The sequence below is a fragment of the Drosophila ficusphila genome, unplaced genomic scaffold (assembly GCF_018152265.1).
Source record: "Drosophila ficusphila isolate 14025-0441.05 unplaced genomic scaffold, ASM1815226v1 contig_414, whole genome shotgun sequence".
NCBI lineage: Eukaryota > Metazoa > Arthropoda > Insecta > Diptera > Drosophilidae > Drosophila > Drosophila ficusphila.
Window position 1 is genome coordinate 5,917,663 of NW_025064328.1, and position 26,636 is coordinate 5,944,298.

General features: G+C 46.7%; 11 protein-coding genes across 11 annotated transcripts; 6 read left to right on the forward strand and 5 right to left on the reverse strand.

Annotated features, from left to right (window-relative positions):
• Positions 1-92: 92 nt before the first annotated feature.
• LOC108086696 (ubiquitin carboxyl-terminal hydrolase 35) lies at positions 93-4,510 on the forward strand. The gene is made up of 4 exons (XM_017183695.2): positions 93-1,483; positions 1,544-1,875; positions 2,130-2,958; positions 3,018-4,510. Exons 1-4 carry the CDS (start codon positions 674-676, stop codon positions 3,597-3,599), a joined length of 2,553 nt encoding a protein of 850 aa, XP_017039184.1. The 5' UTR covers positions 93-673; the 3' UTR covers positions 3,600-4,510.
• Positions 3,730-7,498, forward strand: LOC108086697 (probable nucleoporin Nup54). The gene is made up of 6 exons (XM_017183696.2): positions 3,730-3,750; positions 4,924-5,044; positions 5,460-5,993; positions 6,053-6,419; positions 6,473-7,034; positions 7,099-7,498. Exons 1-6 carry the CDS (start codon positions 3,730-3,732, stop codon positions 7,438-7,440), a joined length of 1,947 nt encoding a protein of 648 aa, XP_017039185.2. The 3' UTR covers positions 7,441-7,498.
• LOC108086699 lies at positions 4,783-5,453 on the reverse strand. The gene is made up of 2 exons (XM_017183698.2): positions 5,238-5,453; positions 4,783-5,175 (listed from the first exon to the last, which is right to left on the reverse strand). Exons 1-2 carry the CDS (start codon positions 5,312-5,314, stop codon positions 5,067-5,069), a joined length of 186 nt encoding a protein of 61 aa, XP_017039187.1. The 5' UTR covers positions 5,315-5,453; the 3' UTR covers positions 4,783-5,066.
• A 543-nt stretch (positions 7,499-8,041) lies between the features above and the next one.
• LOC108086748 lies at positions 8,042-9,033 on the forward strand. The gene is made up of 2 exons (XM_017183788.1): positions 8,042-8,192; positions 8,253-9,033. The coding sequence occupies exons 1-2, from the start codon at positions 8,175-8,177 to the stop codon at positions 8,940-8,942; spliced, it is 708 nt and encodes a 235-aa protein (XP_017039277.1). The 5' UTR covers positions 8,042-8,174; the 3' UTR covers positions 8,943-9,033.
• Positions 8,962-10,440, reverse strand: LOC108086747 (deoxyribose-phosphate aldolase). Its single transcript, XM_017183787.1, has 3 exons — positions 10,165-10,440; positions 9,525-10,108; positions 8,962-9,466 (listed from the first exon to the last, which is right to left on the reverse strand). The coding sequence occupies exons 1-3, from the start codon at positions 10,205-10,207 to the stop codon at positions 9,047-9,049; spliced, it is 1,047 nt and encodes a 348-aa protein (XP_017039276.1). The 5' UTR covers positions 10,208-10,440; the 3' UTR covers positions 8,962-9,046.
• A 57-nt stretch (positions 10,441-10,497) lies between these two features.
• LOC108086746 (putative ATPase N2B) lies at positions 10,498-12,393 on the reverse strand. The gene is made up of 4 exons (XM_017183786.2): positions 11,858-12,393; positions 11,202-11,804; positions 10,895-11,146; positions 10,498-10,835 (listed from the first exon to the last, which is right to left on the reverse strand). The coding sequence occupies exons 1-4, from the start codon at positions 12,251-12,253 to the stop codon at positions 10,713-10,715; spliced, it is 1,374 nt and encodes a 457-aa protein (XP_017039275.1). The 5' UTR covers positions 12,254-12,393; the 3' UTR covers positions 10,498-10,712.
• An 898-nt stretch (positions 12,394-13,291) lies between these two features.
• LOC108086769 (4-coumarate--CoA ligase 1) lies at positions 13,292-15,360 on the forward strand. Its single transcript, XM_017183815.2, has 5 exons — positions 13,292-13,489; positions 13,553-13,760; positions 13,822-14,008; positions 14,063-14,179; positions 14,238-15,360. Exons 1-5 carry the CDS (start codon positions 13,349-13,351, stop codon positions 15,190-15,192), a joined length of 1,608 nt encoding a protein of 535 aa, XP_017039304.1. The 5' UTR covers positions 13,292-13,348; the 3' UTR covers positions 15,193-15,360.
• A 643-nt stretch (positions 15,361-16,003) lies between these two features.
• On the forward strand, positions 16,004-17,952 carry LOC108086655 (4-coumarate--CoA ligase 1-like). Its single transcript, XM_017183639.1, has 4 exons — positions 16,004-16,196; positions 16,256-16,463; positions 16,524-16,827; positions 16,883-17,952. Exons 1-4 carry the CDS (start codon positions 16,056-16,058, stop codon positions 17,835-17,837), a joined length of 1,608 nt encoding a protein of 535 aa, XP_017039128.1. The 5' UTR covers positions 16,004-16,055; the 3' UTR covers positions 17,838-17,952.
• Positions 17,953-18,763: 811 nt separating this feature from the next.
• On the forward strand, positions 18,764-20,389 carry LOC108086610 (4-coumarate--CoA ligase-like 7). The gene is given in 5 exon segments (XM_017183585.1): positions 18,764-18,904; positions 18,966-19,173; positions 19,235-19,421; positions 19,483-19,599; positions 19,657-20,389. Coding segments are annotated over 5 exon segments (1,209 nt in total). The 3' UTR covers positions 20,213-20,389.
• A 337-nt stretch (positions 20,390-20,726) lies between these two features.
• Positions 20,727-22,708, reverse strand: LOC108086659. Its single transcript, XM_017183642.1, has 2 exons — positions 22,022-22,708; positions 20,727-21,743 (listed from the first exon to the last, which is right to left on the reverse strand). Exons 1-2 carry the CDS (start codon positions 22,440-22,442, stop codon positions 20,761-20,763), a joined length of 1,404 nt encoding a protein of 467 aa, XP_017039131.1. The 5' UTR covers positions 22,443-22,708; the 3' UTR covers positions 20,727-20,760.
• Positions 22,709-23,860: 1,152 nt separating this feature from the next.
• Positions 23,861-25,219, reverse strand: LOC108086654 (endocuticle structural glycoprotein SgAbd-2). Its single transcript, XM_017183638.1, has 2 exons — positions 25,092-25,219; positions 23,861-24,753 (listed from the first exon to the last, which is right to left on the reverse strand). The coding sequence occupies exons 1-2, from the start codon at positions 25,101-25,103 to the stop codon at positions 24,199-24,201; spliced, it is 567 nt and encodes a 188-aa protein (XP_017039127.1). The 5' UTR covers positions 25,104-25,219; the 3' UTR covers positions 23,861-24,198.
• Positions 25,220-26,636: the final 1,417 nt, after the last annotated feature.

Below are 26,636 nucleotides of genomic sequence, written 5' to 3' on the forward strand. Positions count from 1 at the left end.
AATGGCTTGAAAATAAAAAGTTTGAAGGTGCCATGACTTTTTAATTTTCGAAAATACTAGTGAAAAAACAATTATTCTTACCCCCTTTTGCTCATGCAGCGTCGCCGTGCCCGTCATACCGTCTGAACGTATCGATAACGCTTTCACTGACTCAGTAGACAACATTAACAAATCCGAAAAATATCACAAAGACTTCGTTTTAAACCAGTCAAAATTGTAGTAATTGGGGCTAACTCGACATTAACCGAGCTACCCATTTGTGCGTGCAGCGTGTGGTCAACGATTTGTGGCCGGGGCCAGGCAGGAAAATCCAGGAAAAGAGTCCTTAGATGTGGCACGGGCCACCGACCTTCCAGTGCACCCCTTTCGTTTAGGACTCGGTGCAGTCGAAGTGCTGGTGGTGCAGCAGCCGTTTCTGGCCGGGATCGGGCAGGGATCGAGGCGAACTCGTGACCCGTCGAAAGGTCACAGGGACATCGTTACGACGACACGTAACGGAGCGCGGCTCAAGGACACGCGGCTCAGACTCCTCGCTCAGAGTCGCAGGCATAGAAAAAGCCGCAGTGTTCGGGCGCTAGGCAAGCCGAAGCCTCCGTCCCCCGACAGCTGGAAGTTCCAGTCGGCCTTTTGGTCCAGCCTTTGCGCCGCCCGCGTTCGACGCCAGCTGCTCAGGATGGCCGTCAAGCAGAACAACAGCGAGACGGGCGACGCCTCGGACAACGCCGGAGGAGCCGGTAGTGGCATGCCCCAAAACGCCAAACCCATGTCTGCCAACGGGCTGAATATCCCCGACGAGAACGGAGTCTCTGAAAGCATGGATGCGGGATCGGTTGCTGGCGAGAGTCTAAACTCCAATCGACCTGGCAAGCGAGACATTAAAACACTATTGGCATACCTGCAGAGTATAGATCTGCAGGAGCAGGGCCACAATGTGATGGCCATCTGCGAGAGGGCCATTGTGGATCTAGCCCGCCTGCAGATTTCACTGCCAATGGCCTTGTGTCCGCGACTCAAGGCGGACGTTTGTCAGGTTGGCGCCTTTCTGGCCACGCGCAACGAGAGGTTCCACCAGATGTTTTACCTACGCGTCGTATACAAGCTGATAACCAAGTCTTCACATGAACCGCCGCCTTCGTGTGCCGTGGCTATTGTGTTTCAGTTGTTTGACTCAAACCAGATACTCGAGGCGGTGCACTCGCTACTGGAGCAAAACGTTCAGGACTCGAGCATCCGAAAGACGGTAAACCTGCTGTGCGACTGGATCACCTACTGCACCTTCTGTAGTAACCTTAATCTCTGGGTGCTGGCGTTACTCACCGGACTGCGTGATCAGGGAAAGCGGCAGCTGCTAGACGAAATCGCCCTGGACAACATCGAGAAACTGTTCCACGTAATGATCGCTCCGGCGTTGCGTCAAAAGGCTGCTCCGGTGGTGTTTCACATGCTGTCGACCATTAATCAGACGCCCGAGGTTTTTCATAAGGTAGATTATGTTTAAACATCACGGTAAATTCGGCAACTGACTTTTTTTCTTGTACAACAGATCTTGCCAAGGATTCCCCTTGTGCTGCAGTATGTGAAGAGCCAGTCAACTACTATGAACGAGTCTGGCCTGGAAACACGAAATTGTCTGCAGCAGCTGGTGGACCTGACCAGCGTCTTAATGCTGCGATTTTGCGATCAAGATGAGCTCTATGTCGCTGCTAAGAAGGCTTTGCAAACGTACGAGCCCTCGCCGAACTGTGTGGCCTTGGCGCGAGCAATGCACGAGAATGCCCAACCGTGGGGTCGGCGAAATGCGAGGGTCGGACTGGTGAACCTGGGAAACACCTGCTATATGAACAGTGTACTTCAGGCTCTGGCCATGACTAGCGAGTAAGATATCGCAATTTTTAAACAAACTTAAAATTCGTAAATAGTAGTCGGATCCGCTTGTTAGCTGATTTGAAAGCTTAAACCTTTGTTCAACATAAATATTTATATTGTCAGTTATTTTTCTGTTTATAAACGGTTTATTTGTTGATTGGTTTCAAGTGTCAATTTCCCTATAAAGAAGTTGATCTATCTGTTTATAAACAGTGCTTATTTTTGTGTTGAAACCGTTTTAATTTCACTTATTTCTTCTTTAGTTTTAGCAGGCAGATTTTGCTCATCGAATGTGACTCCCTGCTACTAATGAAGGTGCAACAGCAGATTGCATTGATGCACCACTCGCTGCGCTACGAACTAACACCCTCGCGAGTGCTAAATGCCACCCGCCCGCCTGGTTTTACGCCCGGTCTTCAACAGGACAGCTCCGAGTTCCTAGGATATCTGCTCGAACTGCTGCACGAGCACGAGATCAACAGCGCTTCATCCGCTGGACGCAGTGGCGCTCCTACGAAGAGCAGTTCGGACATTGACGATATGCCTGGCCTGCTGAGCGAGGAGATAGTGACCAGCGGCGTTATTCCATACAACAGCAAGGATCGCGAGCTCAACAGCGGAAGTAGCAGTGGCTACAAGCCCACTTCCACTCCACCCGCAACACCCACCAAAGGCACAAACGGCTCACTGCAGCAGGGTCAGTCGGCGGCTCAACCAAAGCCACAATCCACCATCGACAAAACGTTCGCCGGAAAGTTGTCCACCACCTACCGATGTCTGAGCTGCGGCTGGGAAAGTCGAAACGAGGACAGCTTCCGGGAGCTTCAACTGTCTTTTCCCGACGACAAGGACGATTGCGGAGCCACCAACTACTCGGTGCAGGACTTAATCGAGTACTTTTGCTCGCCAGAAAAGCTGGACGGGGACAATCAGTACTTTTGTCCGCGTTGCAAGAAGCTCTGCGATGCGGAGCGGCATATCGGAGTCACCCAAGCACCCAGAAACCTCATTCTCACGCTTAAGCAGTTCAAGTACGATCAGAAGTATCACTCCCGCACTAAACTGATGCATAAGGTGTTCCACGATGAGAGCGTGAGTATCCGGCTTTTATTTTTTTTTTTCGTCGAAACGTCTAACCATTTCGATCCCAGGTCACAGTAAAAACGTCCTCCACGGACACTCTGCAGGAGATGTCCACGGTGCACTACGATCTGTATGCAGGTGTTGTGCATGCCGGATTTAGCATGGATTCCGGCCACTACTTCACTTTTGCGGCGGATCAAGAAAAGAACTGGTACAAGTTTAATGACAACTTGGTTACTCACTCGCAGCCGGAGGAGATGCACAACCTAACCTCGCCCAACACGCCTTACATCCTGTTCTATAAGATGTGTGGCCGCTCCAACGAGTCAAATGGAACGTCGGCCAGCTGCAGCTCGGGCTTGGGATTGGGATCGAGCCATCAGATGGTATCGGTGCCATTCTCGCCACCGCTAACGCTGGATGAATTGCCGCGTCAGCTGCGCGACTACGTGAGGAAGGACAACCACGTTTACAACGAGGAGTTGAGGATGCAGCGCTATAAACGTGATAGTGGAGGGCACGGGCGAAATGGATTCGTCAGCCGGCACAGCTTTGATGGCGATGGCGACGAGGACGACCAGGCGCCGCCGCCGTCCGGAGGATGCGGTGGTAATGGACTAGGCATGAACATCAACCGCTTCGTCTTCTGAGGAAGCACAAGCAAAGGCAGCGAGCACTCTGGAGGCCACTAAAGCATATATTTGTCTACTTTATAAAACACGCGCATACTAATCTAAATGTTACATATATATAGCCAGTGCATAACCAATCGAGATATATATGGCTACATATATCGAGTGTGTAAGAATCGCTGGCTGCTGCGCTTTCCGTTCGCTCGTTTGCCAACTCTTCCCGTTGTTGACCATGTTCCCTGATCAGTTTCCTCACTTCCTTGGTCCTTTCCCTCGAAAAAAACCATCCCTTTCATACACAAGCAAACTATCAATGTATTTCCATTTACAAAATTGTTATAATTTTTTGTTTTTGTTAACACAAATCTAGTTGTAGAGCGAGCATATATGCGTACACATACATATATTAATTATAACGATTTAAAGCGTCTAAATTAGCCAGAGCCGAGAGGGATATACTCGAATTCGAACCAGCAGATCTATTAAGACCACTAACTTCCAAAGCAGTAAATCAGAAATGTATGCACCTTAGATTTTAACGCACAGCTCGGAGTAAAATCATATCTCGAGTTGCAATTGAACTAGGACAAAGTTATGCAGAGCGATCAAAGCGATAATGACTTGTATAAAAAGTTGGGGAACGCGAGATCGAAATCGGGCCAAAACCCTCAGATCGTATAATTATTTGTCCTGTTAATTTTTGTGAATTTTTAATAATTTACTATTGTACGACACGAATTTGTAATTGATATATATATAAATGTATCTCTTTGGATCTGGTGAGCAGAGGTTGCGATGATTTTTGAATGTTATTGCAATTAAATTGGAATAATTTCAAAGAAAAATGTATATGGTGTATGTCTATTGATAACCAAAATCTATACTATGCTATGCTATAAGTGTATCAATAAAGAAAAGAACAAGCCCAATAGGTAAAAATTGCTTAAGAGCGAAGCGGGTTTCAGCCTATAAATATATTTAATGATGAACTCAACTACAAATTCGGAGAGGTATGCCACTTCAGAAGAAGAAGAATCGGATGTTAATTGAAAAAAGTCTTAGAAGTCTTAGAAGTAGTGAATTTTGGTTCATTTTCAGCAAGTTCGTTTTTTGGAAATTTGGAAAGCGCCTAGATCTGAAAGGCTAATACCCTTTCGATTCCCGCCAACCTTTTAAATTTATTTGGTAATACAAGCAAGCGTATATCTTGAATCCCATCTTATTTCTGGTATATTTTAGAATGTGATGAGCGGTCACACTTTCACATTTCCTACAAAAAGCGCCAAAATTTTTAGTTTATTAAAATTAGGACTATTTTAATTAAACTTAAACAGAGATTTAGGGAAGCAGCGTGGAGGGAAGGCAACCCACATTCTTTGACAGTGCACCGTCCTTGAGAATTCCGCACCATGTCCTTTTTGGGGCCAACACGTCACTTGGTGCAACAAGCACGCCGACCAAAAGTGAGTTTCCGTAAACAAAACCTCATGCCCTCTTCTCCAGATACCTGTGGGGTCCACGCCCACTTAGCGGTGGCTGCAGCAGCTTCTTGGCGTCCTGGAGGCTATTGATGCGAATGTCTTTTGGATCAATTCTGCAACCGGAAAATTGGAAGGCAAAAGTTTTATATGATCATAGCGAACAAGTGACACTTACCCTTTCTTGTGGACCACATAAGCGACATAGCCCGCAAAGCCCAGCAAAAGGATCACCAGAATAAAGAGCACAGCCATTTCAACGATCAGTAGGCTTCCAGTGCACGAAATCAACTAAAGTCAGCCTAGAATTTGGTCCCCGAAATATCAGATAAGATTCCAAAGCGGAAGCTCAGTTTTCAAAACTCTGACCCATTTTCCGACTTCTTATCTCGTTGCTCAGCCACTGGCGGCCTGTTTAGCTCACCGTTTGGAGCCACACCAGCTACTGGCCAGCCAGCACCCGCTTTCGGAACCCAGGCTACCTCGACACCGGGTTTTGGTTCCCAACCCGCTGCATCTGCCTTTGGATCAGGTTCTGCCTTTGGAGCTCCCGCTGCTACTCCGGCTTTTGGCGCCCCGGCAGCTGCTCCGGCTTTTGGAGCTGCCACATCGACCCCTGCTTTTGGCGGTTCCGCCTTTGGCAGTGCTCCAGCCTTTGGAGCTGCGACAACTACAGCAGCGGGAACGGGACTTGGTGGAGGTGGCTTTGGTGGATTTGGAGCAGCGCCGGCAACGAGTCAAGCGAGTCTGTTCGGTGCTCCAGCGACCAGTGCAGCGCCACCGGCTTTCAGTGGGTTCGGCCAACCGGCTGCGGCAAGCACAGCCCCTGCAAGTGGATTTGCAGGCTTTGGGGCAACTACTACGTCGGCGCCTGCTTTTGGAGGCTTCGGAACCAACCAGACCACTGGCTTTGGGGGCGGAGCGTTCGGATCAAGTAAGCTTAATTAACTAATATTTTTGTATGTGGCATTCCTAACCTGGTTCATGTTTCAGCCTTTGGAAAGCCAGCGAATGCAACAGTCACTCCCGGTTTTGGTGGATTCGGTGGCACAAACTTTATGCTTGGACAGCCGCAACAGCAGCCGGCTCCCATTTCGGCAGACGAGGCGTTTGCCCAGTCCATTCTTAATGTGTCCATTTTCGGTGATGATCGGGATAAAACTGTAGCAAAATGGAACTATTTGCAGGCTACGTGGGGCACCGGAAAAATGTTTTACTCCCAGAGCGCGGCGCCGTTGGATATCACCCCGGAGAACCTAATGTGCCGTTTTAAGGCCATTGGTTATAGTCGTATGCCGGGAAAGGATAACAAACTGGGGCTAGTTGCACTGAACTTCTGCAGGGAACTCTCTGCCGTCAAGTTAGTAAAGTTTACACTATGCCAAATCATGGTATTTATATATTTTTTTGTAGGCCGCACCAGCAGCAAGTGGTGCAATCCCTTCACAGCCTTTTTGGCAGCAAACCCAACATGCTGGTTCAAATTGACTCTATCAAGGAGCTGGAGAACAAAAAGTGCCAGATTGTCATCTATGTGGAAGAAAAGTTGCAGCATGCGCCGAACGAAAGCAAGCGGATATTAGCCACCGAACTTTCGAACTACCTGAATCAGGCATCTCTAAAGACCCAATTGAACAATCTCGGAATTGTGGAAGCCTTGGCTCTGGTGTTGCCCGACGAGGATCAATTGAAGGAATACCTTGAAAACCCACCCAGAGGCGTAGATCCGCGTATGTGGCGCCAGGCCAACTCGGACAATCCAGATCCCAGCAAATTTATACCAGTTCCCATGGTGGGTTTCAACGACTTGAAGTGGCGCGTAAAATGTCAGGAACAGGAAGCGGACACGCATGCGCTGTACATGAAGAAAGTGGAAGGCGAACTGACGACATTAAGACAACGACACGCCACGGCCACAGCCAAGATTCTAGAGCACAAGCGGAAATTAGCCGAGCTAGGTCATCGCATACTCAGGGTAGGAATTGATTCTTGAGATCATTTTATCCTTTAATTCAAACAATTAAATTTTTAATCCATAGATCATCGTGAAGCAGGAATGCACCCGCAAGGTAGGCACTTCCCTGACACCAGAAGAGGAGGCTATGCGCACCAAGCTGCAAAACATGCAGGCCGTCGTGTCCGCTCCCACCCAGTTCAAGGGCCGGCTCAGTGAACTTCTCTCCCAGATGCGCATGCAGCGCAACCAGTTCGCAGCTAACGGAGGAGCCGAGTATGCCATCGATAAAGAGGCCGAGGATGAGATGAAGACGTTCCTGACCATGCAGCAGCGCGCCATGGAGGTGCTGAGCGAGACCGTCAATAAGGACCTGAAGGCCTTAGATGTTATAATTAAAGGATTGCCGGAACTGCGGCAGTCCTGATACGAAAAGGGCTGATTGATGAAATGTTGAATAAATCCCATAGATGTTGAACAACACACCCCGATGATTTTCGATGATCGAGTCAACGAACAAGTTGTGGCCGTTACACTTTTGCCATTATGTTGTCGTTTAGCATTTCCTGCAGCTTTGAACTTGCACTTTTACGGGCAATGAGTCGAAACAATCGAAACGGGTTCACACATTCGTCCCCATTGCTGCGGAAATAATTGTACGGGTCAATGCACTTGCGCTTCGTGGCTCACGGAGCGCCCGACTTTTCCCTGGCCACTGCCTCAAATTGGACAATTTCGACGGCCAGGCGGTTGGCAATCCGCTCGGACTCATTATGAGTGACAAACGGTTCGTCTCTGGCGGTTCCAGTTTGTTCAACTCCAGCATCGATATCAGCATCGTTGTTACATTAACATTATTATGCGCTCTGGCGTGTGCATACATGAGCAGGTCTAGTTTGTCTCGTTACATATTTATTTCTCGTGTGGGAAACTAGTTTTCTCCCAGCCAACCAGGCTCCGTGGCTGGTTTGTTGTTGCCCATTGATGGCTGAGACTTCCGAGCTTCCGTTTCGAGCATGGAGCGCAAGTATAAATGAATTGGCCAGCTGCAAGGAGGCCTCACTTTGTGTGAGATCTCTGAAAGTGAAGGTGGTTTAATTGGAGCACTGCCTATGAGTAGCTGAAAGTGATTCGTTCAGAAATATCAGAATTGATTTGGACATGAATGGTTTACTGGTTGTGAGTTTAAGTGATTACTGATCCGTGGACAAAACGGACTAAGCTATCCCCTTCTTGCAGCTGCTGTTGTGCGCATTTTGCTGTTGTGTAGTCGCCAAGCCTCCGGCAGCTCGGCGGGCACAACTACACGACGATGTCCAGCTCATTCATCCGCACATCATAACCATAGAGCGTTTGGAGAACCTTCTTCGGCGTGCTGGCGAAATCTTTGGACCAGCATTGGAGGAAGATGCCATGGCGGAGGCAAGTAGCCAGGTGCAGGAGCAAGTGCAGCCGCAGCAGCGAATGCTGCCGCCCACTGAGCAGCCCTACAACTTCTATCTGCCGCTCTTCGACTACGTTGATCCCAAGTTGGACGCTAAAAGTCGAATGATGGAGAAGATTGCTCCTCCGCCGCTGAAGTCGGAGCATAACTACTACGCGGACAAGCCAAAGAAGAAGCCAAAGAAGTATAACGCGGCCAACAAGCACATCAACCTTAACCTCAAGTGGCTAAACACCTACGAAAAAGCCATGGGAGGAGCGACTGCTCCCAAAGCCATGTATTTGGAGCAGGATGAGCGCAATCGGATCAACTTTGATGACTCATTCTTTGCGGTGGACATGCAAGTGAAAATGCCGGATAATCAGCCGCACAAGGAGTCGGTCTCGCCTGGAGAGCTGCTTCAGCACGGCGAGGAGCAGGCGGAGGAGGATCTAATGGCGGCCCCGGCGCAGGTAGCTTTCAACTTCAAATCGCCCGCCCAGTAGAGTGTCGGACATAGAGGGGTTTTTGTTTATAGGTTTTAGTCAGTTGTATAAAAATGTTACAATAAATGCACTCTGTGTGAGTAAAGGCTAAAACAAAGCGCCAGTTACTGGGCCTCTTTCTTCTTGCGCAGTTCCTTGCAGAAAGTTTCGGCGGCAGCAGCCTCGCGAGAAATAGGCTGATTTTTTAGGGCCTCCTCCTCCTCCAGTTTTTTAACGCCCTCGCGCACCACGCGTTCAATATCGTCAAGCAATCCGGAAGCTCCGAATCGGAACCTCTCAGGGCGTAGCCAACGGATACCTAATGTTTCATTTACTAGCGTCATCCAGGCGATGGCATCTCGAACTGTCTTTACTCCTCCAGCTGGCTTTAAGCCGACAATCTGGCAAGTGCGACGCTTAAACTCCTGAATTGCGAAAATCATAACGAGGCCAACAGGAAGGGTGGCGTTTATGGTCTCTTTTCCTGTGGAGGTCTTGATGAAATCCGCTCCAGCCAGCATACAAACCATGGCGGCTTTGTAGACCTAAAAAGAGGTTATTAATATATGATAATTTAAATAGGATCAAGAAACTATATCATACATTCTCCATGGTGCCCAGTTCACCGATAGCTAGAATAGTCTTCAGATGGGCCCTCTGTCCACAGGCACTGCGCATAAGCACGACTTCGTTGTAGAGAGCTTCCCAGTCGCCGACCAGAGCCAACTGGCGGTTGATTACAATGTCGATTTCGGTGGCGCCGGCCAGAATAGCGTGGCTGATTTCCTGCAGACGAGTCTGCAAGCCGTACTGGCCCGTGGGAAAGCCAGTGGCCACCGCTGCAATGGCCACCTGATCCAGTTTGTCGTACTGCTGGAGCGTTTGGTAAGCGTCCTTCACCCGTGCGGGATAAACGCAAACGGCTGCCGTGTGCATCTCCGAGATGAGAGCCCGGTCAAAGAACTTGTCAAAGAACTGGGGCTCAAAGGGATAGCAGGCGCGAAGACACAGCCTTCGGACGTTTGCCGCCGTATCATCTCCTGCCAGGGTGGTCAGATCTGTGAGCATTAGAGCTCTCAGTGCCCAGGCGATCTCGTTAGCCCCGGTTACATGGCATCGCTGGGACACCGTCATGGCGATCTCCTCAATCTGACGCAGCGAGATGTTGACCGTCAGTAGGGAGGGGTCTTTAAGTATACAAATATTTCTTATTTACTATCTTTCTTTATATTTAATGTCTCACCAAAGGGTAGGGTTTTGTTTACTTCCAATTCCTTTACATCCATGCTGCTGATTATTGTTCACTTGAAAATAAACTCCAAAATTTAGATCCAATCGCTCTTGACCTCTAATCTTCTCCGGAACCTCAACCGAAAGAAATGGGAAGAGCAATCTTATCAATTTTATTTATGAGCAGCTGATTGTGGCGTTGCCAGATCGCGCAAATTAACTGATAATTTAAGAGTCCGAAACCGTTACAAGATCACCAGTGACAAACAAACTAGTATATACTCCGAAGCTCGAGCTTCCAAATACAAATGCCAAATGGTTGAGTAATAAATAACAAATGCCTAGATAACTTTATGTACATTTTTTTTATTGCTTTAATACTTGCCAAAGGCACTTATTGCAAGTTCATGAAAAATTAAATTTTTAAGGGTTATTTTGTCAGTAAAATACCACGACGTCGAGGTAGAAAACAAATAATTTAATTGCACTAATTGAACTACTGCTTTGTGATACGGGGAATTTTTTGCGCTAATTGAACTCCTGCTTTGCTTTATGGGGTTTTTATCGATGTTTGGCCCACTGCTCCCAGTACTCCCGCTTCTGCATTTCGTAGAGTCGTGAAAGGGTGCGATCGAAGGCGAAGAGCTCCTCTTCACCAGTGAAAAAACTAGCTTTGGATTCGTTCTGTCAAGAAAAAAAATGTTTTTATCGCATTCAAATTAGCACCATCGATTAGCACTCACTATTTTCAAGTCATCCATCAAAGTTCTTTCGGAATCTGAAAGAGTTTTGGATCCTCCAGAAAAACTGAATAAACTTTCTAGCGGGACGTCGGCGGAGATGACGACGCGCACTCGATTATTGTACAGGGTGTCTATTAGCGTTATGAAGCGTCTCATCTGTGCCTTCAAGTCCAGGGTAAGTTGTGGCACATCTCTTATAAGGACGGTGTGAAAGAACTGCGAAATCTGCAGGTAATCGCTGCCAGCCAAAGCCTATTTCGGGTATATACTTTTAGTAACCGTTAGAAATGATAAATAATATGCTTACGCGATCACACAGATCCGCAAAGGTGCTGTCTAACACTTGGCCGCATGTGCGGTTGAATGTTAAGTCCCTACCAAAATGAGTCAAGGTTCGCGGTCGGATAATATCGTTCTCTTCAGCGCAAAGGATTTTAAACATGCGATTCATGCTCCCATCTGCATCCGTTTGGCCTTTGACGAAGTAGTTGGTGTCTCCAGACTGAGCAATTCGTCGATAGTCAATGGAATCTAATTGGGACACTCTGCAACGCTTCTGAAGAAGCGCAATAAAGGGCAGAAAGTTTGTTCGCTGCAAGCCATTTTTGTACAGATCCTCGGGATGTCGATTGCTCGTGGCGACAACAACAACTCCATGCCGGAAAAGGTGAGTGAACAGGCGCTTCAACACCATGGCGTCGGCTATATCCGTCACCTGGAACTCGTCAAAGCATATAAGCCAGGACTCCCTAGCAATCAAGTCAGCAACTGGTTTAGTCGGATCGAAGGGCTCAGGCTTCTCCGAGTTGAAGGCCCGGTCAACAGGACCCTGTCTCTGCTTGGCCTCGTGAATGCGGGTGTGCACGCTGTTCATAAACGAAGTGAAGTGGACGCGTTGCTTGCGATTGATCTGAAAGACCAGCTAGTGGTAAAATCGGTCGTGAAAGATAATTTAATGTATACCTTAGTGCAGCAGTCAAAGAACAAGTCCATCAGTGTAGTTTTGCCCACTCCCACGCTACCGTAAAGGTACAGCCCCTGAGGGGCGTGGCTGCCAGCGTTGGGATCATCCTGATCTTCATCCCCGGATGACTTGCGGCCGAAGAGGGAGCTAAAGAAGCCACCGCCCCTACCTCCCTCCTTGTAGCTGGGCTTATACCTCTGAATTTTGTGGTACAGTGCATCTAGCTCCTTCATCGTTTGAAACTGCCTGTCATCTTTCTTCATTTGGCCAGAACTGACACGCTGTTCGTATTCCTTCAACGGGCTGAGAGAACTTTGGTGGCAGACGGGCGCCCATAACAACAGCGGCTTCTGCCGCGCGCAGCGGACCACAACCCCGAGGCGATAGTTAAACATTGCAGAGTAGGACAATTAGCGCGCAAATCGGATATTTCCTCGTCAACTAAACATTACATAAAACTAGAGATTTCCGCGTTTCTGACCGCGAATTTCGGCTGTTGGCCGTGAAATTTTTAAGGCCAGGGCTGCTATCTACAACAGCTGATTTGACAGCTGTTCGTAATGTTGCCGGATGGCTAATAAAGCTGCCAGACTTTTAAGGCGCAAAAGCGTTTATAAATTTAAAATTTCAATTTACAAAAGAAAAGGAAGTACATCTTTAATGATTAAGAGTCACCACGAACTTTATCCAGGAGAGGGTTCCGACAATTTTAACATAAAATGAATCTGGTAAAAACTAAAATATTAAACACCTACCGGAACTTGTTGGCTAGCAAAGTAGAGAAAAATTAATAAAGCCATAAATCTTATGATTGTGTTTTGATTGCGTTTAAATCCCATGACTTATAAAACGAACAATAATCTCACTGCTGTGCCACTTCCTGGACAATTGTGCAGTTTGCGTGATTTGGATCAGAGATAGTCAGGTGTTATAGCTGAGCAATTTTCCCTATTTATAGCGGTACTTAAGCCTGTTTGTCAGTGGGGACTTGGGATTTTCTTTTGATTCGATTTAGCATTGAATGAGGAAGATTAGATATAGGTACCTTTCTGAAAACCACTTACATATTTACCCCACTTTTAAGCATACCGTAATTCCCTGTAAATGCAGTTGAGTGGCCTTAGTATGCGGTATTAATGGGAATTTCAGTCTGAAAGGTGGTGTTAGCCTACTGGACATTTCCGTGGACTTTCAAAACAACACAGCGGATTAATGTACTTAGATTAAAGACATCGGTTGCCTCAAGACTTTGGAGCAGGGTATAAAATAGTCATGGCCAAGACAGAAATCTACTGGGGCACTATCTTCTGCAGGCAAAAGATAAGGTGGTACAGGTGTAAGCCACTTGCAGTAGATCCACTTCAAGTATCTTTCGAGACTGGACTCCCAATGCTCGGGCTCCTTATAAATGGAACTGCACTCACCCGCGGACACCACAGTCCACTGCATTTACTGGCCGCGAATAAGTTCTACGAGAAAACCTCATCGAGATGGCTATGATACCCACCACCTACAACGAAAAGGATAATGTCTGGAGCGGAGCCAAGCGCGACTCCATGTACAACTATGACACCTCGGTGGGAAAAATAATTTTCAACAACATGAAAAACTGGCCGAAGAACGTCTGCCAGGTGAGTTAGCCGACAAAAAAAGTCGTTTATAGTTTTTTATCTTAATTTATATACTCTCTTCAGATATGTGATGTTGATGGGGTAACAGTCACCTTCGAGCAGGGCTTAACCTGGGCCATTCGGATAGCCCAGTACCTGAAGAAAAGAGGTCTCAACCACAAGGATGTTATTGGCATTGCAGCCAAAAACTCAACTTATGTAATGCCCCTGGGAGTGGCATGTCTTATGAATGGCACTCCCTTCCATTCGGTCAACCCGATGCTAGATGATGGTCAGTATAGTCTTTAAGGGATTGAGCGATAAGGAACAACAAAACTTACCAATTTTTTCAGCCACTTTAACTCACGTGTTCTCGATTACCAAGCCAACGCTGATATTTTGCGACGGGCACGAATACGAAAAAATTCATAGGGCAACCGTTGGTTGGCATCCAGAAATCTTCACCCTCACCGATCACGTTGAGGGAGTCCAGAGCATTGAGACCCTGCTAGATCCGACCACCACAGAAAGGTTTTACCAGTAAGTAATAAATCCTTGCAGCTCTCAAGTTTATAAGCTAATCATGATGACCAGGCCAGAAATTTTGAAGGAGGGCGGAGACCAAACCGTGGCCATCCTGTGCTCCTCCGGAACCACTGGTCTGCCCAAGGCTGTCTGCATTTCTAACAGCATTCTGATACAGGAAAGCATGTAAGTGTTTATATTTTCTATAAACCTGATAACCTAATATTCCATTAAACCACTTCAGGTTGGTCACGAGTCAATCGGTTATCTACGTAGGAAGTTGCCTGGACTGGATTACGGGTTTGTGGGCCTTCGTCTTCAGCACCGTGTTCGGATGCACCCGTATTATTACGAACAAGACCTTCACCCCCGAGTACTTTGTGGGCCTGGTGAAGAAGTACAAGATTAACTACGCCGTACTGCCACCTCGATATCTATCCGCACTGATCACTTGTCCGGATGCCACACAGGAGGCCCTGTCTCCCATTACGCACCTCAACTACGGCGGAGGATCGGTTTCCTTGGCCACCTTGCAGCGGTCTCAAGAGATCTGCAAGACAGCAATGTTTAATTCGGGCTACGGAATGACAGAGGTTGGTGTCATCACCATCAATATTGGAATCAGCAACGTCTCCTCGGCGGGCAGACCCTTGCCGGGCGTAAGGATTCGCATAGTGGACGAGGATGGCAAGAACCTGGGCTACAACCAAGTTGGCGAGATCTATGTGCACACGGGTCAGGCGTGGAACGGGTACTTTGGCAATCCCGTGGAGACGCGACGTATGCAGGACTTCGAGGGCTGGTTCCACACCGGCGACCTCGGCTACTTCGACGAGCAGAACTTCCTGTACATAGTGGACCGCAAGAAGGAGATCCTCAAGTACCAGGGCCTCCACTACTGGCCCACCGAGATCGAGAGCGTTATCACGGAGCTGTCCCAGGTGCAGGATGTGTGCGTGGTGGGCATCTACGACGAGCGGGAGGGCGATGCGGCCGGGGCACTGGTGGTCAGGAGCAAGGGCGCTTCCATTTCTGCAAAGGAGATCGCCGACCATGTGGCCAAGCGGCTGCCTGCCGTACAGAAGCAGCTGCGAGCCGGAGTCCAGTTCACCGACAAAATGCCGGCCAATGTCAATGGCAAGACCATGCGAAAGGCGGCACGCGACGTGTTCGTCGCCAAGAGCGGAACGGGAAAGTGAGATCTGAACGATCGGCACTACGGTCGAGTATAGTTTTAATCACAAGTGCCGGGAGATACTTGAAGCGATTCAGAATCGTGGCTCAAGTGCCCTGATCGAGGAGGGTCTGTCGATAGCGAGGTGACCTTTGGATCCCAATAAATGTAATGTACCTGCGAAAGCAATTAATCCCTTTTGCATTTTCGTGGGGGCGGGATTGGAAGTGGTTCCCAACAAGTTGTGACGGGGGTCTTTTAAATATGATTCATTGATTTGGTCAAAACGTGACCATTAGGTCTTTAAGTTTATTAGGCGTTTGTCTTATCGGAGTTCCTGCGATTCTTAGATAGTAAATTGCTAAAAGTCAATTTAACATTTTATGGGTGCTTTATGGTTATACGGCTTGTAATAAAGGTCCATAAAAATCGTACGATTAATACCATTCATGACTGTGTATATTGTCGTTTGGAATTTAATGAAAAAGATAAGATAGAAATAGCTTTGTCACGATAATTATTTGTCAATAACTTTATTTTAAATATAGTTTTCAATTTATTATTATTGTAAAGCCCTCAAAATATTTATGGCTTATAGTTTATGGAACGGTTTGATAAGTTTTATAGAGTTCTTAACACTTTCTACCAGCTTTTTAGATAAAATGTTTGGCAGCAGCTCAGCGCTGAGTACAGACGTCCCTGCAGATAGTTTAAAAATTTTGTCCGATAAGATAAGTAGTAAATAAGCCGTTGAGCAGTTGGTGCAGGTCATCCATAGCTTGCAGATTTCTGGATGTTCTGGCTCACTATAAAAGCACTTCCCCTTGGAGCAAACCGGCAGTTGTTCTGTTGATTCCGGTTGCGAAGGATCGTCGTGAAACTTAAAGAATGTTGCGCAATCCAACAACTTACGTTCCTAAGGATCGAATCTGGAGCGGAGGCAAGCGGGTGGAAATGTACACCGATGAGACGTCTGTGGGCCAGATAATATTCAACGTCATGAAAACATGGCCAAAAAACGTGTGTCAGGTAAGTCCGCTAGTCCAAGAATGACAACACTCATTCTCATCGATAACCATTAAGAACAGATAAACGATGTGGATGGTGTGACAGTGACCTTTGACCAGGCGATAACTTGGGCTATTCGAATGGCACAGATCTTTAAGAAAAAGGCACTGAAGCACTCGGATGTAATTGGCATTGCGGCTAGGAACTCCACATATGTAATGCCAGTGGCTGTCGCTTGTTTGCTGAATGGAACTCCCTTTCACGCAGTAAATCCGGTCGCCGATGAAGGTAAGTTTAAAGTTATCAAACAGTGAAAAATGTTAACGTGTATTCAAAAATATATTTCAGCTACCATGACACATATTTTTTCGATTACCAAACCATCTGTGATATTCTGCGATGGACAGGAGTACAAAAAGGTCCATGCCTCAACTAAGGCATGGCAACCGGAAATCTTTACAGTTGTTGATCCTGTTGAAGGAGTCCCACATATCGACACGCTTTTAGAACCCACTAAAACCGAATTTTTATTCAGACCTGAGCCTTTGAAGGAAGGAGGCGAGCAGACTGCGGCCATCCTGTGCTCATCGGGAACAACTGGCATGCCGAAGGCGGTCTGCATTGCAAATCGAAGTCTTCTGTTGGCCTTCTTGTAAGTCTAAATAATTCTATTAGAAATTGAACCTAACTATTTGCTTCTTTGACAGTCCGATGAGCAGTGAAACGGTCTTCTTTGCCGCCAGTGGTCTGGATTGGTACAGTGGTCTAACTTCCTTGCTCTTGAGCACCGTGCTGGGCCTCACCCGCATTATAACCAACAAGCCCTTTTCTGCGGAGTTCTTTGTGCAGGTGGTTAAGAAATACAAGGTGAACTTTGCCATAATGTCGCCTAGCCATATGTCTGCAGTGACCAGTTATCCCGGAGCCACGAAGGAAGCGTTGGCCTCCATTCACTTTATGACCTACGGAGGTGGATTTATATCACTGCCAACTCTTAATAAAATGCAGGAGCTCTGCCCAAGTGCGATACTGGCCTCAGGCTACGGGATGACTGAGGCGGGAGGAATCACCTACAATTTGGGACTGGGCAAGGTAAACACCGTAGGAAAACCTCCACCAGGTGTGAAGATTCGCATCGTAGACGACGATGGCAAAAATCTGGGTCACAACGAGGTGGGTGAGATCTACGCAAACATGGGACTTCCCTGGAAAGGATACTATGGCAACCCAGTGGAGACCCAACGCACGCTGGACAACCAAGGATGGATCCACACCGGCGATCTGGGCTACTTCGATGAGCAAAACCAGCTCTTTGTGGTGGACCGCAAAAAGGAGATCCTCAAGTACCAGAGCAACCACTACTGGCCCACCGAAATCGAAGGCGTTATAGCGGAACTGCCTCAGGTGAAGGAGGTGAGTGTCATCAGCATCTTCAACGAGCAACATGGAGATGCCGCAGGTGCACTGGTGGTCAGACAAAATGGTACAGCGATAACCGCCAAGGAAATCGCTGATCATGTGGCTAAGAGGCTGCCAGCAATTGAAAAACAGCTCCACGCAGGCGTTCAGTTTACGGACAAACTGCCCACCAATCCCAACGGAAAGATTTTACGCAAGGCGGCCCGAGAGGAATTTGTTGCGAAAAAGGCTGCTAAAAATTGATGATTTTCTAAGAATTAATGTATTAAGTTATTTCATTTATCAAAGAATTTATATATATTAATAAAACAATCACTGCCCTCTAAGAAGAATCCAGCCTTGCCTATAAATAAATGGAAAATAAAATGCAAACATGACAGAAACAATTATTCTGATATAATTTTTATAACTAGTAATCTATGTCACGTTTTTCGTTCTATTTTGCGGTTTTGCTAATCGAAATAACTTAACATGATTAACATGACAACATGATAAGAAATTGTATTGTATGTTATACGAAGTTTGGTTCCAATAAAATAAACTAGTTGTTATTTATTTATAAGCCTGCCGGTTCTTGACAACCTTGTTTAGTCTGATAAGAGATTAGCTTCTTTGAATAAATTGAGGCAAAGCAATTTCCATTTGTTTATTTCTTACCAACATGTTATCATGGCTGTGAATGTGGGGGGGCAAAACATTTGCCGACGACGAAAATAAAAGATGATAAGGATAACCGCCTTTATATTGAAGGCCAATCAATTTGTTTGCTTCGAATTTGTCTGTCGTTAGTCTCGATTAGATACGATATGTTGCTGAGTAAGAGTGAATGATGCATTTTTTCAAAAACACAAGTAAGAAAAATTGATCTGGAATAGGCTCTAAATATGCTTTCTTAAATATTTTAATCACTTATGCGGAAAATATTACACTTAAACATTTTAAAAGGTGAATAAAAGCTCCAATATGGTTCAAACATAAGTGTTAATAATAAAAAGTTGATTTCCTAAACCTTGGACCCTTTTTGATAAGCTAGTACAGAGGTTAACTTTTGACAAGAACTACAGAATGATTTGCTATTTTGGCCTTCTATAAATACTGGTTTCTTCATCTAAGCAGCTCAGTCGTTCAAAGTTTGTGATTGATACCAGGTTCGTGGAGCATTATTAAATATGGCCGAATCATCCGCGACATATAACGAGCAGGAAAGGATATGGAGTGGGGTCCAAAGGACATCGACTTACCACGATGACACAGCTGTTGGTAAAATAATATTTAATACCATGAAAACTTGGCCGAAGAATGTGTGCCAGGTAAGTTCTATTTAAAGGAATCTATTCAAGGCATTCAACAGATTTAATTGAGCACATCTAGATAAACGATATTGATGGCTCGAAGGTCACCTTTGAGCAGGCGATTACTTGGGCCATTCGGATTGCTCAGTTTTTTAAAAAGCGTGGGCTGGGTCACAAGGACGTAATTGGAATCGCTATCCAAAACTCCACATATGCCATGCCCTTGGGAGTGGCTTGTCTCCTGAACGGAACGCCATTCCATTCCCTTAGCACTTTACTTGATTAAGGTTTGTATTGCTAAAAAAAATTATAATATCTAGGTCAATGTGTAAATCCAACCCAATGAAGCCACTACATCCCACGTGTTCTCTATCACCAAACCAACCGTCATATTCTGCGATGGCATCGATATTAAGAAGATTCAAGCAGCGACTAGTAGTTGGTCCCCGGAGATCTTTACACTTACCGATCACGTTGAAGGAGTTCCAAGCATTGAAACACTTTTAGAACCCACAGCTACCGAAAGGATTTACAAGTCAGTATAGTTCTTTGACCCTCAATTATAATGTTTTGTAGCTAACACAAAATCCATTTAGGCCAGAACCCCTGAAGGAAGGAGGTGGACAAACCGTCGCCATTCTTTGCTCATCGGGCACAACTGGTTTGCCCAAGGCTGTTTGTCTTTCGAACAATAGCCTCATAAGTGACACCATGTGCGTAGAAATTCTAACTCAAACTGAGATTGAAATATTCATATTTAAAACTTTCAGGGTGGGCAGCAGTGAAATGGTATTCTATTCGCCCAGTTGCCTGGATTGGTTAACCGGTCTGTATGGCTTTATTTTCAACACTGTTTTGGGCACCACTCGCATCATTACCAACAAACCCTTTACCCCGGAGTATTTTGTGCAATTGGTGGAGAAGTACAAGATCCACGTGGCCGTACTGCCACCCAGATATCTTTCCGCCTTGGCCAGTTGTCCAGATGCAACCCCGGAGGCCCTGGCCTCCATTCTGAACATTCATTACACCGGCGGTTGGGCATCCATGGCCACCCTGAGGAAGGTCCAGGACATCTGCAAGGGAGCGATCATAACCAGTGGGTACGGAATGACCGAGTTGGGGGTCGCAACAGGGAATGCAGGGATCGAAAACCTGGCCTCGGTGGGTAGGCCTTTGCCAGGAGTTCGGGTGCGTATTGTGGATGAGGAGGGCAAGAACCTGACCTACAACCAGACCGGAGAAATCTATGTGCACACGGGTCTGCCCTGGAATGGTTACTACGGAAATCCGGAGGAGACGCTCAAGCTGCAGGAAGCGAAGTAACTGAACAGGATATTGTGGACTATGTGGCCAAGCATCTGCCCGGGAAGGAGAAACAGCTCTACTCCGGAGTCCAGTTCACAGAGAAACTGCCGAGTAATTCGAATGGAATTACGCAAAGCATCACGCGATCTGTTTGTTGCCAAAAAGTCAGCCACAAAGTCACAACTTTGATACTGGCCTAATCTAATCAACGCATAATATAGTAAACAGCCAATTCTTATGAATGAAATATCTAATCAAAACGAGGTGACAACAATTGAATCGTAATCCGTTTTGTTTGAAAAACAAAGAGTGACGTATTTTATAATCAGTTATTTGTGTTGTTTGATTAGGGATAATTTCTGAAGAAATAAGGTATTTAATTATTATATTTTACAAATACTATTTTAAGCAACGATTGTAACGTACTTACTTGTCCTTTACCAACAACATAAAATTAAACAAGCTTATTTAGTTTGTACATTTTAACTTAGCTTTAATGTTTTTATAATCGAAGTTATCGAAGAGCCCTGAGTGTTGTGTTAAGATGATCTCAAGCGATCCTAAGTCTAGATAGCGATTCCCGTCCGGAAACTCCAACCAATGAGAAGGAACAGCGTAAGGACGCCAAGTGATCTTCGAGATGAGCCCGCCGTGGAATCAGTGGGCATTAGTGACTCCGTTGGCTGCATCTCGGTTTCGGACATCTCCTGCTCCCTGGTCACCTGCTCCACCTGCGGACGCACGTGACCCGGTCGCACCTCTACTTTGGGTAACGGGAAGCAGTAGACCCTCTCCACCTCCACCACTTGGGGCACAATGCTGTCCGAGGAGAGGGAGGTCTCCGAAACGGTGAGTGGCACACATATGGTCGGCTCCTCCAAGGCGTTGCGATCCTCGTAGGGAATGCCCACCCGGGTTATGTTCAGGGGCATCGTCTCTGGAACACTCAGTTCGCTGTGCATCTGGGCGGAGTTCAGCGAGTCCTCGTAGTACTTGTACTCATCCGCAGGATCGGAGATGCTCTCATCTCTCCTGTCTATGTTCGCCTGGAGGTGCTCTTCCATCCGCTCAGTGCTCGCTGTATTCGAGGTACTGTCGATGAAATCAGTTGGCCAGTTGAGGAGACCCTCGGTGGATCGAGTGGCCTGCGTGGGTGCCGGTGGATGAACCACCGAGGATTGCATGAACCCAGGAAGTGCTGAGCTTGTCGCAGGTGGAGCTGGCATTGTGGTGTCGTAAGGATATGGATAGGGCAGCGGCATCCAACTGTCGTCGCCGGAGTGCTGGGAGCTCCTTCGGGCATTCGTCGTTGTCGTTTCCACAGACTCATTTATCTGCTTGGCCATGGCCTTAAGTATTGGATCCGAATCGTTAACCCTGACCACCTCGAATTGCTGCGGTGCCTGCTGGCTGGTGATCCTCCTACGCCCATGCTTTTCCGGCGATCTCTCGAAGCTGGCTGGCCGGGAATATGTGGGGTTCTGGTAGCCACCGGGTGCTATTGGAATGATTTCTTCTTCACTGGAAGTCGATGGCTTTGCGTCAACTCCTGGAAAGGAAAAGTATTTTTGATACAGAGTACTTAAAGAACTGAGAAGATGTCCTATTGTTTAAAATAGTCTCCCATAAATAAATTAACAAATTATAGATTGCATAGTTAAAACATTTGGTATTAAATCGGTGCAAAAATTAAATTGTGATTTTTGTAAGAAACTTTTATTATAAAATTTCTGTATTTATCCATGGTCGTGGTATTCAATAAATTGGAAATGTTCTAGAGAGCATTAAAAGATATAAACAACTTAAAGTAGGAATCTGAAACCTTACCATCCGCTGGCATTCCCATGAGCATGGCCTCCAGTCGTCCGTAGACCCGTTCCCTGGGCTGTTGACTCGACTCCGATTCCGTCTCCGAATCCTCGGGCTTCTCCGGATGCTCCGGCTTCCAGTTGCCGTACACCACCGCCTCCTGACTGGGCGTGGCAGCCAGGGGCACGCTCTCCTCGCGCAGCAGTGGAATGTGGATGTGCACAGTGGAGCTGATGGGACCTGCAGCCGACAGACCGGGCCAGTTTCCCAGGGCAGGTGCATTTGCTCCAGCGGCAGAAGCTGGAATTTGCATATCCGCAATACGTATACGCCCCCGGGGACGCGGAGGACCCTGCAGTTGCTGGGCAGCAATTAGCTGGGAACCACCACTGATTGCCATCAGCAGCCACAGTAGGCACTCTTTCCAATGACTAACCATATTCAAATTATGCTACAAATCTTCCTCTACTTTGGTTCGCTACTCTTTGTTTGGCCGATGCTGTGCCACTTTTGAAGTTTACAGTTAGTTTTTAAGGTTTATTGATTCATTCTCGTTTTCAAACGACCACAGTAACAATCTTTTGTTTGTTTGTTTTTTGGCTTCTGCTTTTTTTTGCTTTAACGGAGCTCCGATGTCAATTCAATATTCGCAAGCACTTGTTGTTGTTTTCTCCATCTATAACTATGACTCTTCACATCTTCACTTTTCTGACGGTCCACCTCTTCAGTTCCCCATTTCCCTTCACTCCCCGCACACTTTTCGGTTTAACGCTCCCGCGAGTTCGATTTTGAGCTTTTAAAGATCTGGGGGAACCACTGCTGGGTATTACTTTTCCCTGGGTCTCTTCGCAATGTTTCCCGGCTGTTGGCGATTTGTGGTCTGCACGCGACGGCTTCTAAACGGCAACTGACTTGGCCAAATCAATTCCAGCGGCCGCGCAGGCCCACAAGAAAGATTCTTTCTAATCACGGGCCATAGAAAATTTTCCTTTGTTCGGCTTGGCGTATTATGGTATATGGCTTTTTCGTCTTAATTATGCGCAAGAGCGTTGAAACTTAATGGCGAATAAACATTCTTCGGGGCCCCGCTTTTGGGCCCTGTTTCTGCGGTGGTGAAAATGCAGCGGAATTGATTTATCTCTTCGCCAGACTAGACCACCTAACATAGTATAGTATCTGTGTGTTTACGTTTTATGCAAATAAGTTGCCAAATCGTTTGCCGTTTTGTGGCCCAAAAGGTTGTCTCGGTTGTTTGTTCTTTCGGCTTGATGACAGTGTTTTTCGGTTTCTATATTTACGTGTTTACGTAGCTAAGGGCTTCTTTTCACAAAAGAGCGAACGGTAACCCATGGAATAATTGGCAGAACGAAGAGGTGTCTCGGCGGGAATCGAGGCTACGCCAGTAACCCATTCACGGACCACTTCAACCGGCTGGCAAGGCAGCCTCCTCCGCTTCCCACATAGACACAGATTCCCGCTTCCTCGAGACCAGTCGAATGGCACTGGCAAATCTGACGTAATTATGCAACCTCGACAACCAGTCGAGGAGGCTCTCGAAAGAAAATTTCCATGGCGGCGCGATGTAGAAATATGGAAAATTGGAAAAACCCAACCTGCATGGCATGGAATGGGATCAACAAACTGACGTACGTACGTACGATGGGGTAATTCGATCTGCGAAGTAAACAATAAAGCAACGAGAGATGCACGGTAAATGGGGAAACACTACGTGGAAATAATGAGGACCCATAAACGCTTTGTCACGTCTGTCTGAACATCGTGGATATGGTCAGCTGTTAAACGGAAAAAAGTAGAAAATATATGGTAAATCCATCATCGAGTCGCTGGTTCGGCATAATGGAAACGTTAGTTTTTCTTTTATTGTTTCAAAGCGGCGAAACTTTCACACTCGTTAATAAAATATTATTACTTTGATTGAGCGCCCCTGTGAGTGTGAGTGTGTGTGTGTGTATGTGCACCTGTGTGTGTGTGTGTTTGTTTATGGAACTTAGTTGGAAATTAAAAGTTATCAAAGTATATCAATCGGAGTGGTGGTACAGCGATTTGGAAGAAGAACTTGCAGAGTGAAATCACAGTCTTGTTGATGTTGATGTAGAATGCGAAGGAGACACGTTTCCAGGATCGTCGGTTCGGTGGATGGGGTTCCCAGTGGAATAAGAGATGGGAGAACTGGTCTACTGGTTCTCCAGCAGGCCAATGTACTGGCCATTCTGGTTGGCCACCCGTCGCTCCTCCAGCTTCCTGGCAAAGTCCGGATCTGTTTTGGCCCGCTGCTCCAGCCGCTCCTGCTGCAACTTGATACCGGCGTAGATCTGGTCAAGTCCCTTCTGGATCTCCTCGGGAATCGCCGGCGGCGTGGGAATGTGATCCCCGGTGGCGCGGAAGCCATTCTCGTCGGCCGTGTACTGCACATTCACCAGAGTTCCCTCCGGCGATTGGTAGGAGTACTGGCCATGCTGCACCAACACTCCGTTCGGATTCGTATCGAAGTCCTTGAGGAAGCCGGTTTCCTCGTGGACGATGCTGTTTCCCGTCTCGTACTCCGTCTTGTAGCTGCCGTCGTCGCTCTGCTCCTTGTTGTACTTGATTATGGGAATCCAGGTGCTGGTCTCCCGATGGTCCTCGTGGCGATGATGATCTGGCTTGTCATCCCGCGGAATGTTGTTCACGTTCTGGTGCTGATGGTGGTGTTGTCCTTGGCAGGATATAACCAAAAGTACGAGGAGTATCTGCAAAAGGCATTGAAATTATGTGCATAATGTATCGATAAAAAAAATGTTTAATTCCTTTAAAAAAGTGAATCAAATTGCAACAATATTACATTTCAGGAAATGTTTTATTTCAACAAATAGATTGGACAACAGAAACTGTTTCTTCTTATAGAGGAAATAAATAGTTATAATTTATTGTGCAAGCGATTATCCTTTTTCAAAAATATGCTTAAAAAACTCCAATCGTTTCACTACTTTGTTCAATATTTTGGTACCCTTAAGAATTATTCTTGATTCACTTCACCAATTAACCAAATCCGACAGGGTAAGAATCTGGGGTTATTTAATTCACTTACGAGCACTTTCATTTTGCAAGGAGTTTCTGCCGCTTATCCACTGTATTCCACTAATTGCACAAATTGCACTGTTTTGGCCCGCTTGTCGCCCGTTTGGCTGGCACTGATCGCACTGGCTAGTGAAAGCAGCTCCGTTAGACACTGTGCCAAGCGCGGCCCTATTTAGGCCTTATATATGCGATTTGCTCCGACCCGAACCGATCCTCCTGCTGCTGCACTGCTGCACTCGTGTCCAAAACCCATACCCACACACAGGTGAGCCGCGGATTCATGGGAGAGCGTGCCGTTGCAGTTGCAGTCGCAGTTTCTGTTTCGGATTCGGATTCGGATGGAGCTGTTGATGGAGATGCAGATGGAGATGCATTCGCAGGTGAAGATGGGGATGGAAGTGGAATTCGCCATAGTAGCTCGGGTTTTTGTTGTTTCTGCTTGGATCAGACAACCGATCGGTAATTGTTGTTTGTAGGCTCGTCGACGCTTAAATGCTAAAATAGAAAAAAAAAAAATTCACTGTCGCTCTCGTTTGAGGTTGTCCCAGAGTCTTAGGTGAAAGGAAGTCAGTGGGAATAAAATAATAAATATATTCAAATTTTGTAAGTTGTTATAGAAAGGTGGGAGTTAAGTTTGACTTAATTTACAGAAGCATCAAGTTCGTTGCCTAAGTCTTTTGTTTTTACCTACTTATCTTAAACCAAAGATGTGTTTAACTTCTAAAAATTAATTTTTAATTTCATATTATCATTTTTGTGCAGAGTTATTGATTCAGCCCAAACCCCAGTAGGAGCCACCTTAGCCCGGCTTATTGTCGCTGTTCGTATTTGGCCCGCTCGTAGGCCCGGCTCAAATGTCTGCGAAACGTCCGTCCTCCGCCAGCGCGTCCGGTCGTTCATCTTCGCAATGCCGTTATTTAGAAACAGGCCAGAACTAGTTTTTTGCTTTCGTTGTTGACTTGGCCAAAAGTGCCAGCTCCACTCGGTTCGCTTCGTTTTGGCTCTCTCTCTCTCTCTCTTTGGCTCGGCAGAAGTGCATCTGAGAAGTGCATCCGAAGAGCTGCTCCCTCGCAGCTTCGTTTTCGGATTCATTTTCAGATTCACACTCGGACCGAGATTCGGATTCGCATTCTTGTAATTGCGGCAGTTTGGCGGACCCAATACCAACACCAACACCAGCGCACCAGCGAAGCGCAAATTGTTGTTGTAACAGATGAGGCAAGACGATAATTGAGTTCAAAGCGAGCCCGTGTCTTGGCAAATGTTAATTAGTTGCCAAACAATTGGGTTAATCTGCAACGCGTTTTGGGCCAAAGAGAACACACTACACAAATCAGCCGTTGGCAAATGTAAAGATGTAAAACGACAAACGACAAATTCAATCAGAGAGTAGGAACAACAGGCCAGAGACAATGCAGCGGGTTGAACAACCGCCAAAGAGCCGGCGAAAAAGCTGCCAAACTCCAACGCCTATTGCGACAAACGAGCTCTCCTCCCTCTGCTGGGCCATCATGTTTTGGCCAGGTCTTCGTCTTCGTCTTCCGCACCCACAGCG

Bases quoted from the DNA above. Each gene is read 5' to 3' on its own strand.
- LOC108086696 (XM_017183695.2), top strand. From the start codon at position 674: ATGGCCGTCAAGCAGAACAACAGCGAGACGGGCGACGCCTCGGACAAC. The intron at 1,876-2,129 runs GTAAGATATCGC...TTTCTTCTTTAG, and splicing joins GCTCTGGCCATGACTAGCGA to TTTTAGCAGGCAGATTTTGC. The intron at 2,959-3,017 runs GTGAGTATCCGG...TTTCGATCCCAG, and splicing joins AGGTGTTCCACGATGAGAGC to GTCACAGTAAAAACGTCCTC.
- LOC108086697 (XM_017183696.2), top strand. From the start codon at position 3,730: ATGGCTACATATATCGAGTGT. The intron at 3,751-4,923 runs GTAAGAATCGCT...ACAGAGATTTAG, and splicing joins TGGCTACATATATCGAGTGT to GGAAGCAGCGTGGAGGGAAG. The intron at 5,045-5,459 runs GTGAGTTTCCGT...CTCGTTGCTCAG, and splicing joins AACAAGCACGCCGACCAAAA to CCACTGGCGGCCTGTTTAGC.
- LOC108086699 (XM_017183698.2), bottom strand. From the start codon at position 5,314: ATGGCTGTGCTCTTTATTCTGGTGATCCTTTTGCTGGGCTTTGCGGGC. The intron at 5,176-5,237 runs GTAAGTGTCACT...TTCCGGTTGCAG, and splicing joins TATGTGGTCCACAAGAAAGG to AATTGATCCAAAAGACATTC.
- LOC108086747 (XM_017183787.1), bottom strand. From the start codon at position 10,207: ATGGATGTAAAGGAATTGGAAGTAAACAAAACCCTACCCTTTG. The intron at 10,109-10,164 runs GTGAGACATTAA...GTATACTTAAAG, and splicing joins AAACAAAACCCTACCCTTTG to ACCCCTCCCTACTGACGGTC. The intron at 9,467-9,524 runs GTATGATATAGT...ACCTCTTTTTAG, and splicing joins AACTGGGCACCATGGAGAAT to GTCTACAAAGCCGCCATGGT.
- LOC108086746 (XM_017183786.2), bottom strand. From the start codon at position 12,253: ATGTTTAACTATCGCCTCGGGGTTGTGGTCCGCTGCGCGCGGCAGAAG. The intron at 11,147-11,201 runs GTAAGCATATTA...TACCCGAAATAG, and splicing joins TTGCGGATCTGTGTGATCGC to GCTTTGGCTGGCAGCGATTA. The intron at 10,836-10,894 runs GTGAGTGCTAAT...TTTTCTTGACAG, and splicing joins TGATGGATGACTTGAAAATA to AACGAATCCAAAGCTAGTTT.
- LOC108086769 (XM_017183815.2), top strand. From the start codon at position 13,349: ATGGCTATGATACCCACCACCTACAACGAAAAGGATAATGTCTGGAGC. The intron at 13,761-13,821 runs GTCAGTATAGTC...CAATTTTTTCAG, and splicing joins CAACCCGATGCTAGATGATG to CCACTTTAACTCACGTGTTC. The intron at 14,009-14,062 runs GTAAGTAATAAA...CATGATGACCAG, and splicing joins ACCACAGAAAGGTTTTACCA to GCCAGAAATTTTGAAGGAGG.
- LOC108086655 (XM_017183639.1), top strand. From the start codon at position 16,056: ATGTTGCGCAATCCAACAACTTACGTTCCTAAGGATCGAATCTGGAGC. The intron at 16,464-16,523 runs GTAAGTTTAAAG...AATATATTTCAG, and splicing joins AAATCCGGTCGCCGATGAAG to CTACCATGACACATATTTTT. The intron at 16,828-16,882 runs GTAAGTCTAAAT...CTTCTTTGACAG, and splicing joins AGTCTTCTGTTGGCCTTCTT to TCCGATGAGCAGTGAAACGG.
- LOC108086659 (XM_017183642.1), bottom strand. From the start codon at position 22,442: ATGGTTAGTCATTGGAAAGAGTGCCTACTGTGGCTGCTGATGGCAATC. The intron at 21,744-22,021 runs GTAAGGTTTCAG...TTTCCTTTCCAG, and splicing joins CATGGGAATGCCAGCGGATG to GAGTTGACGCAAAGCCATCG.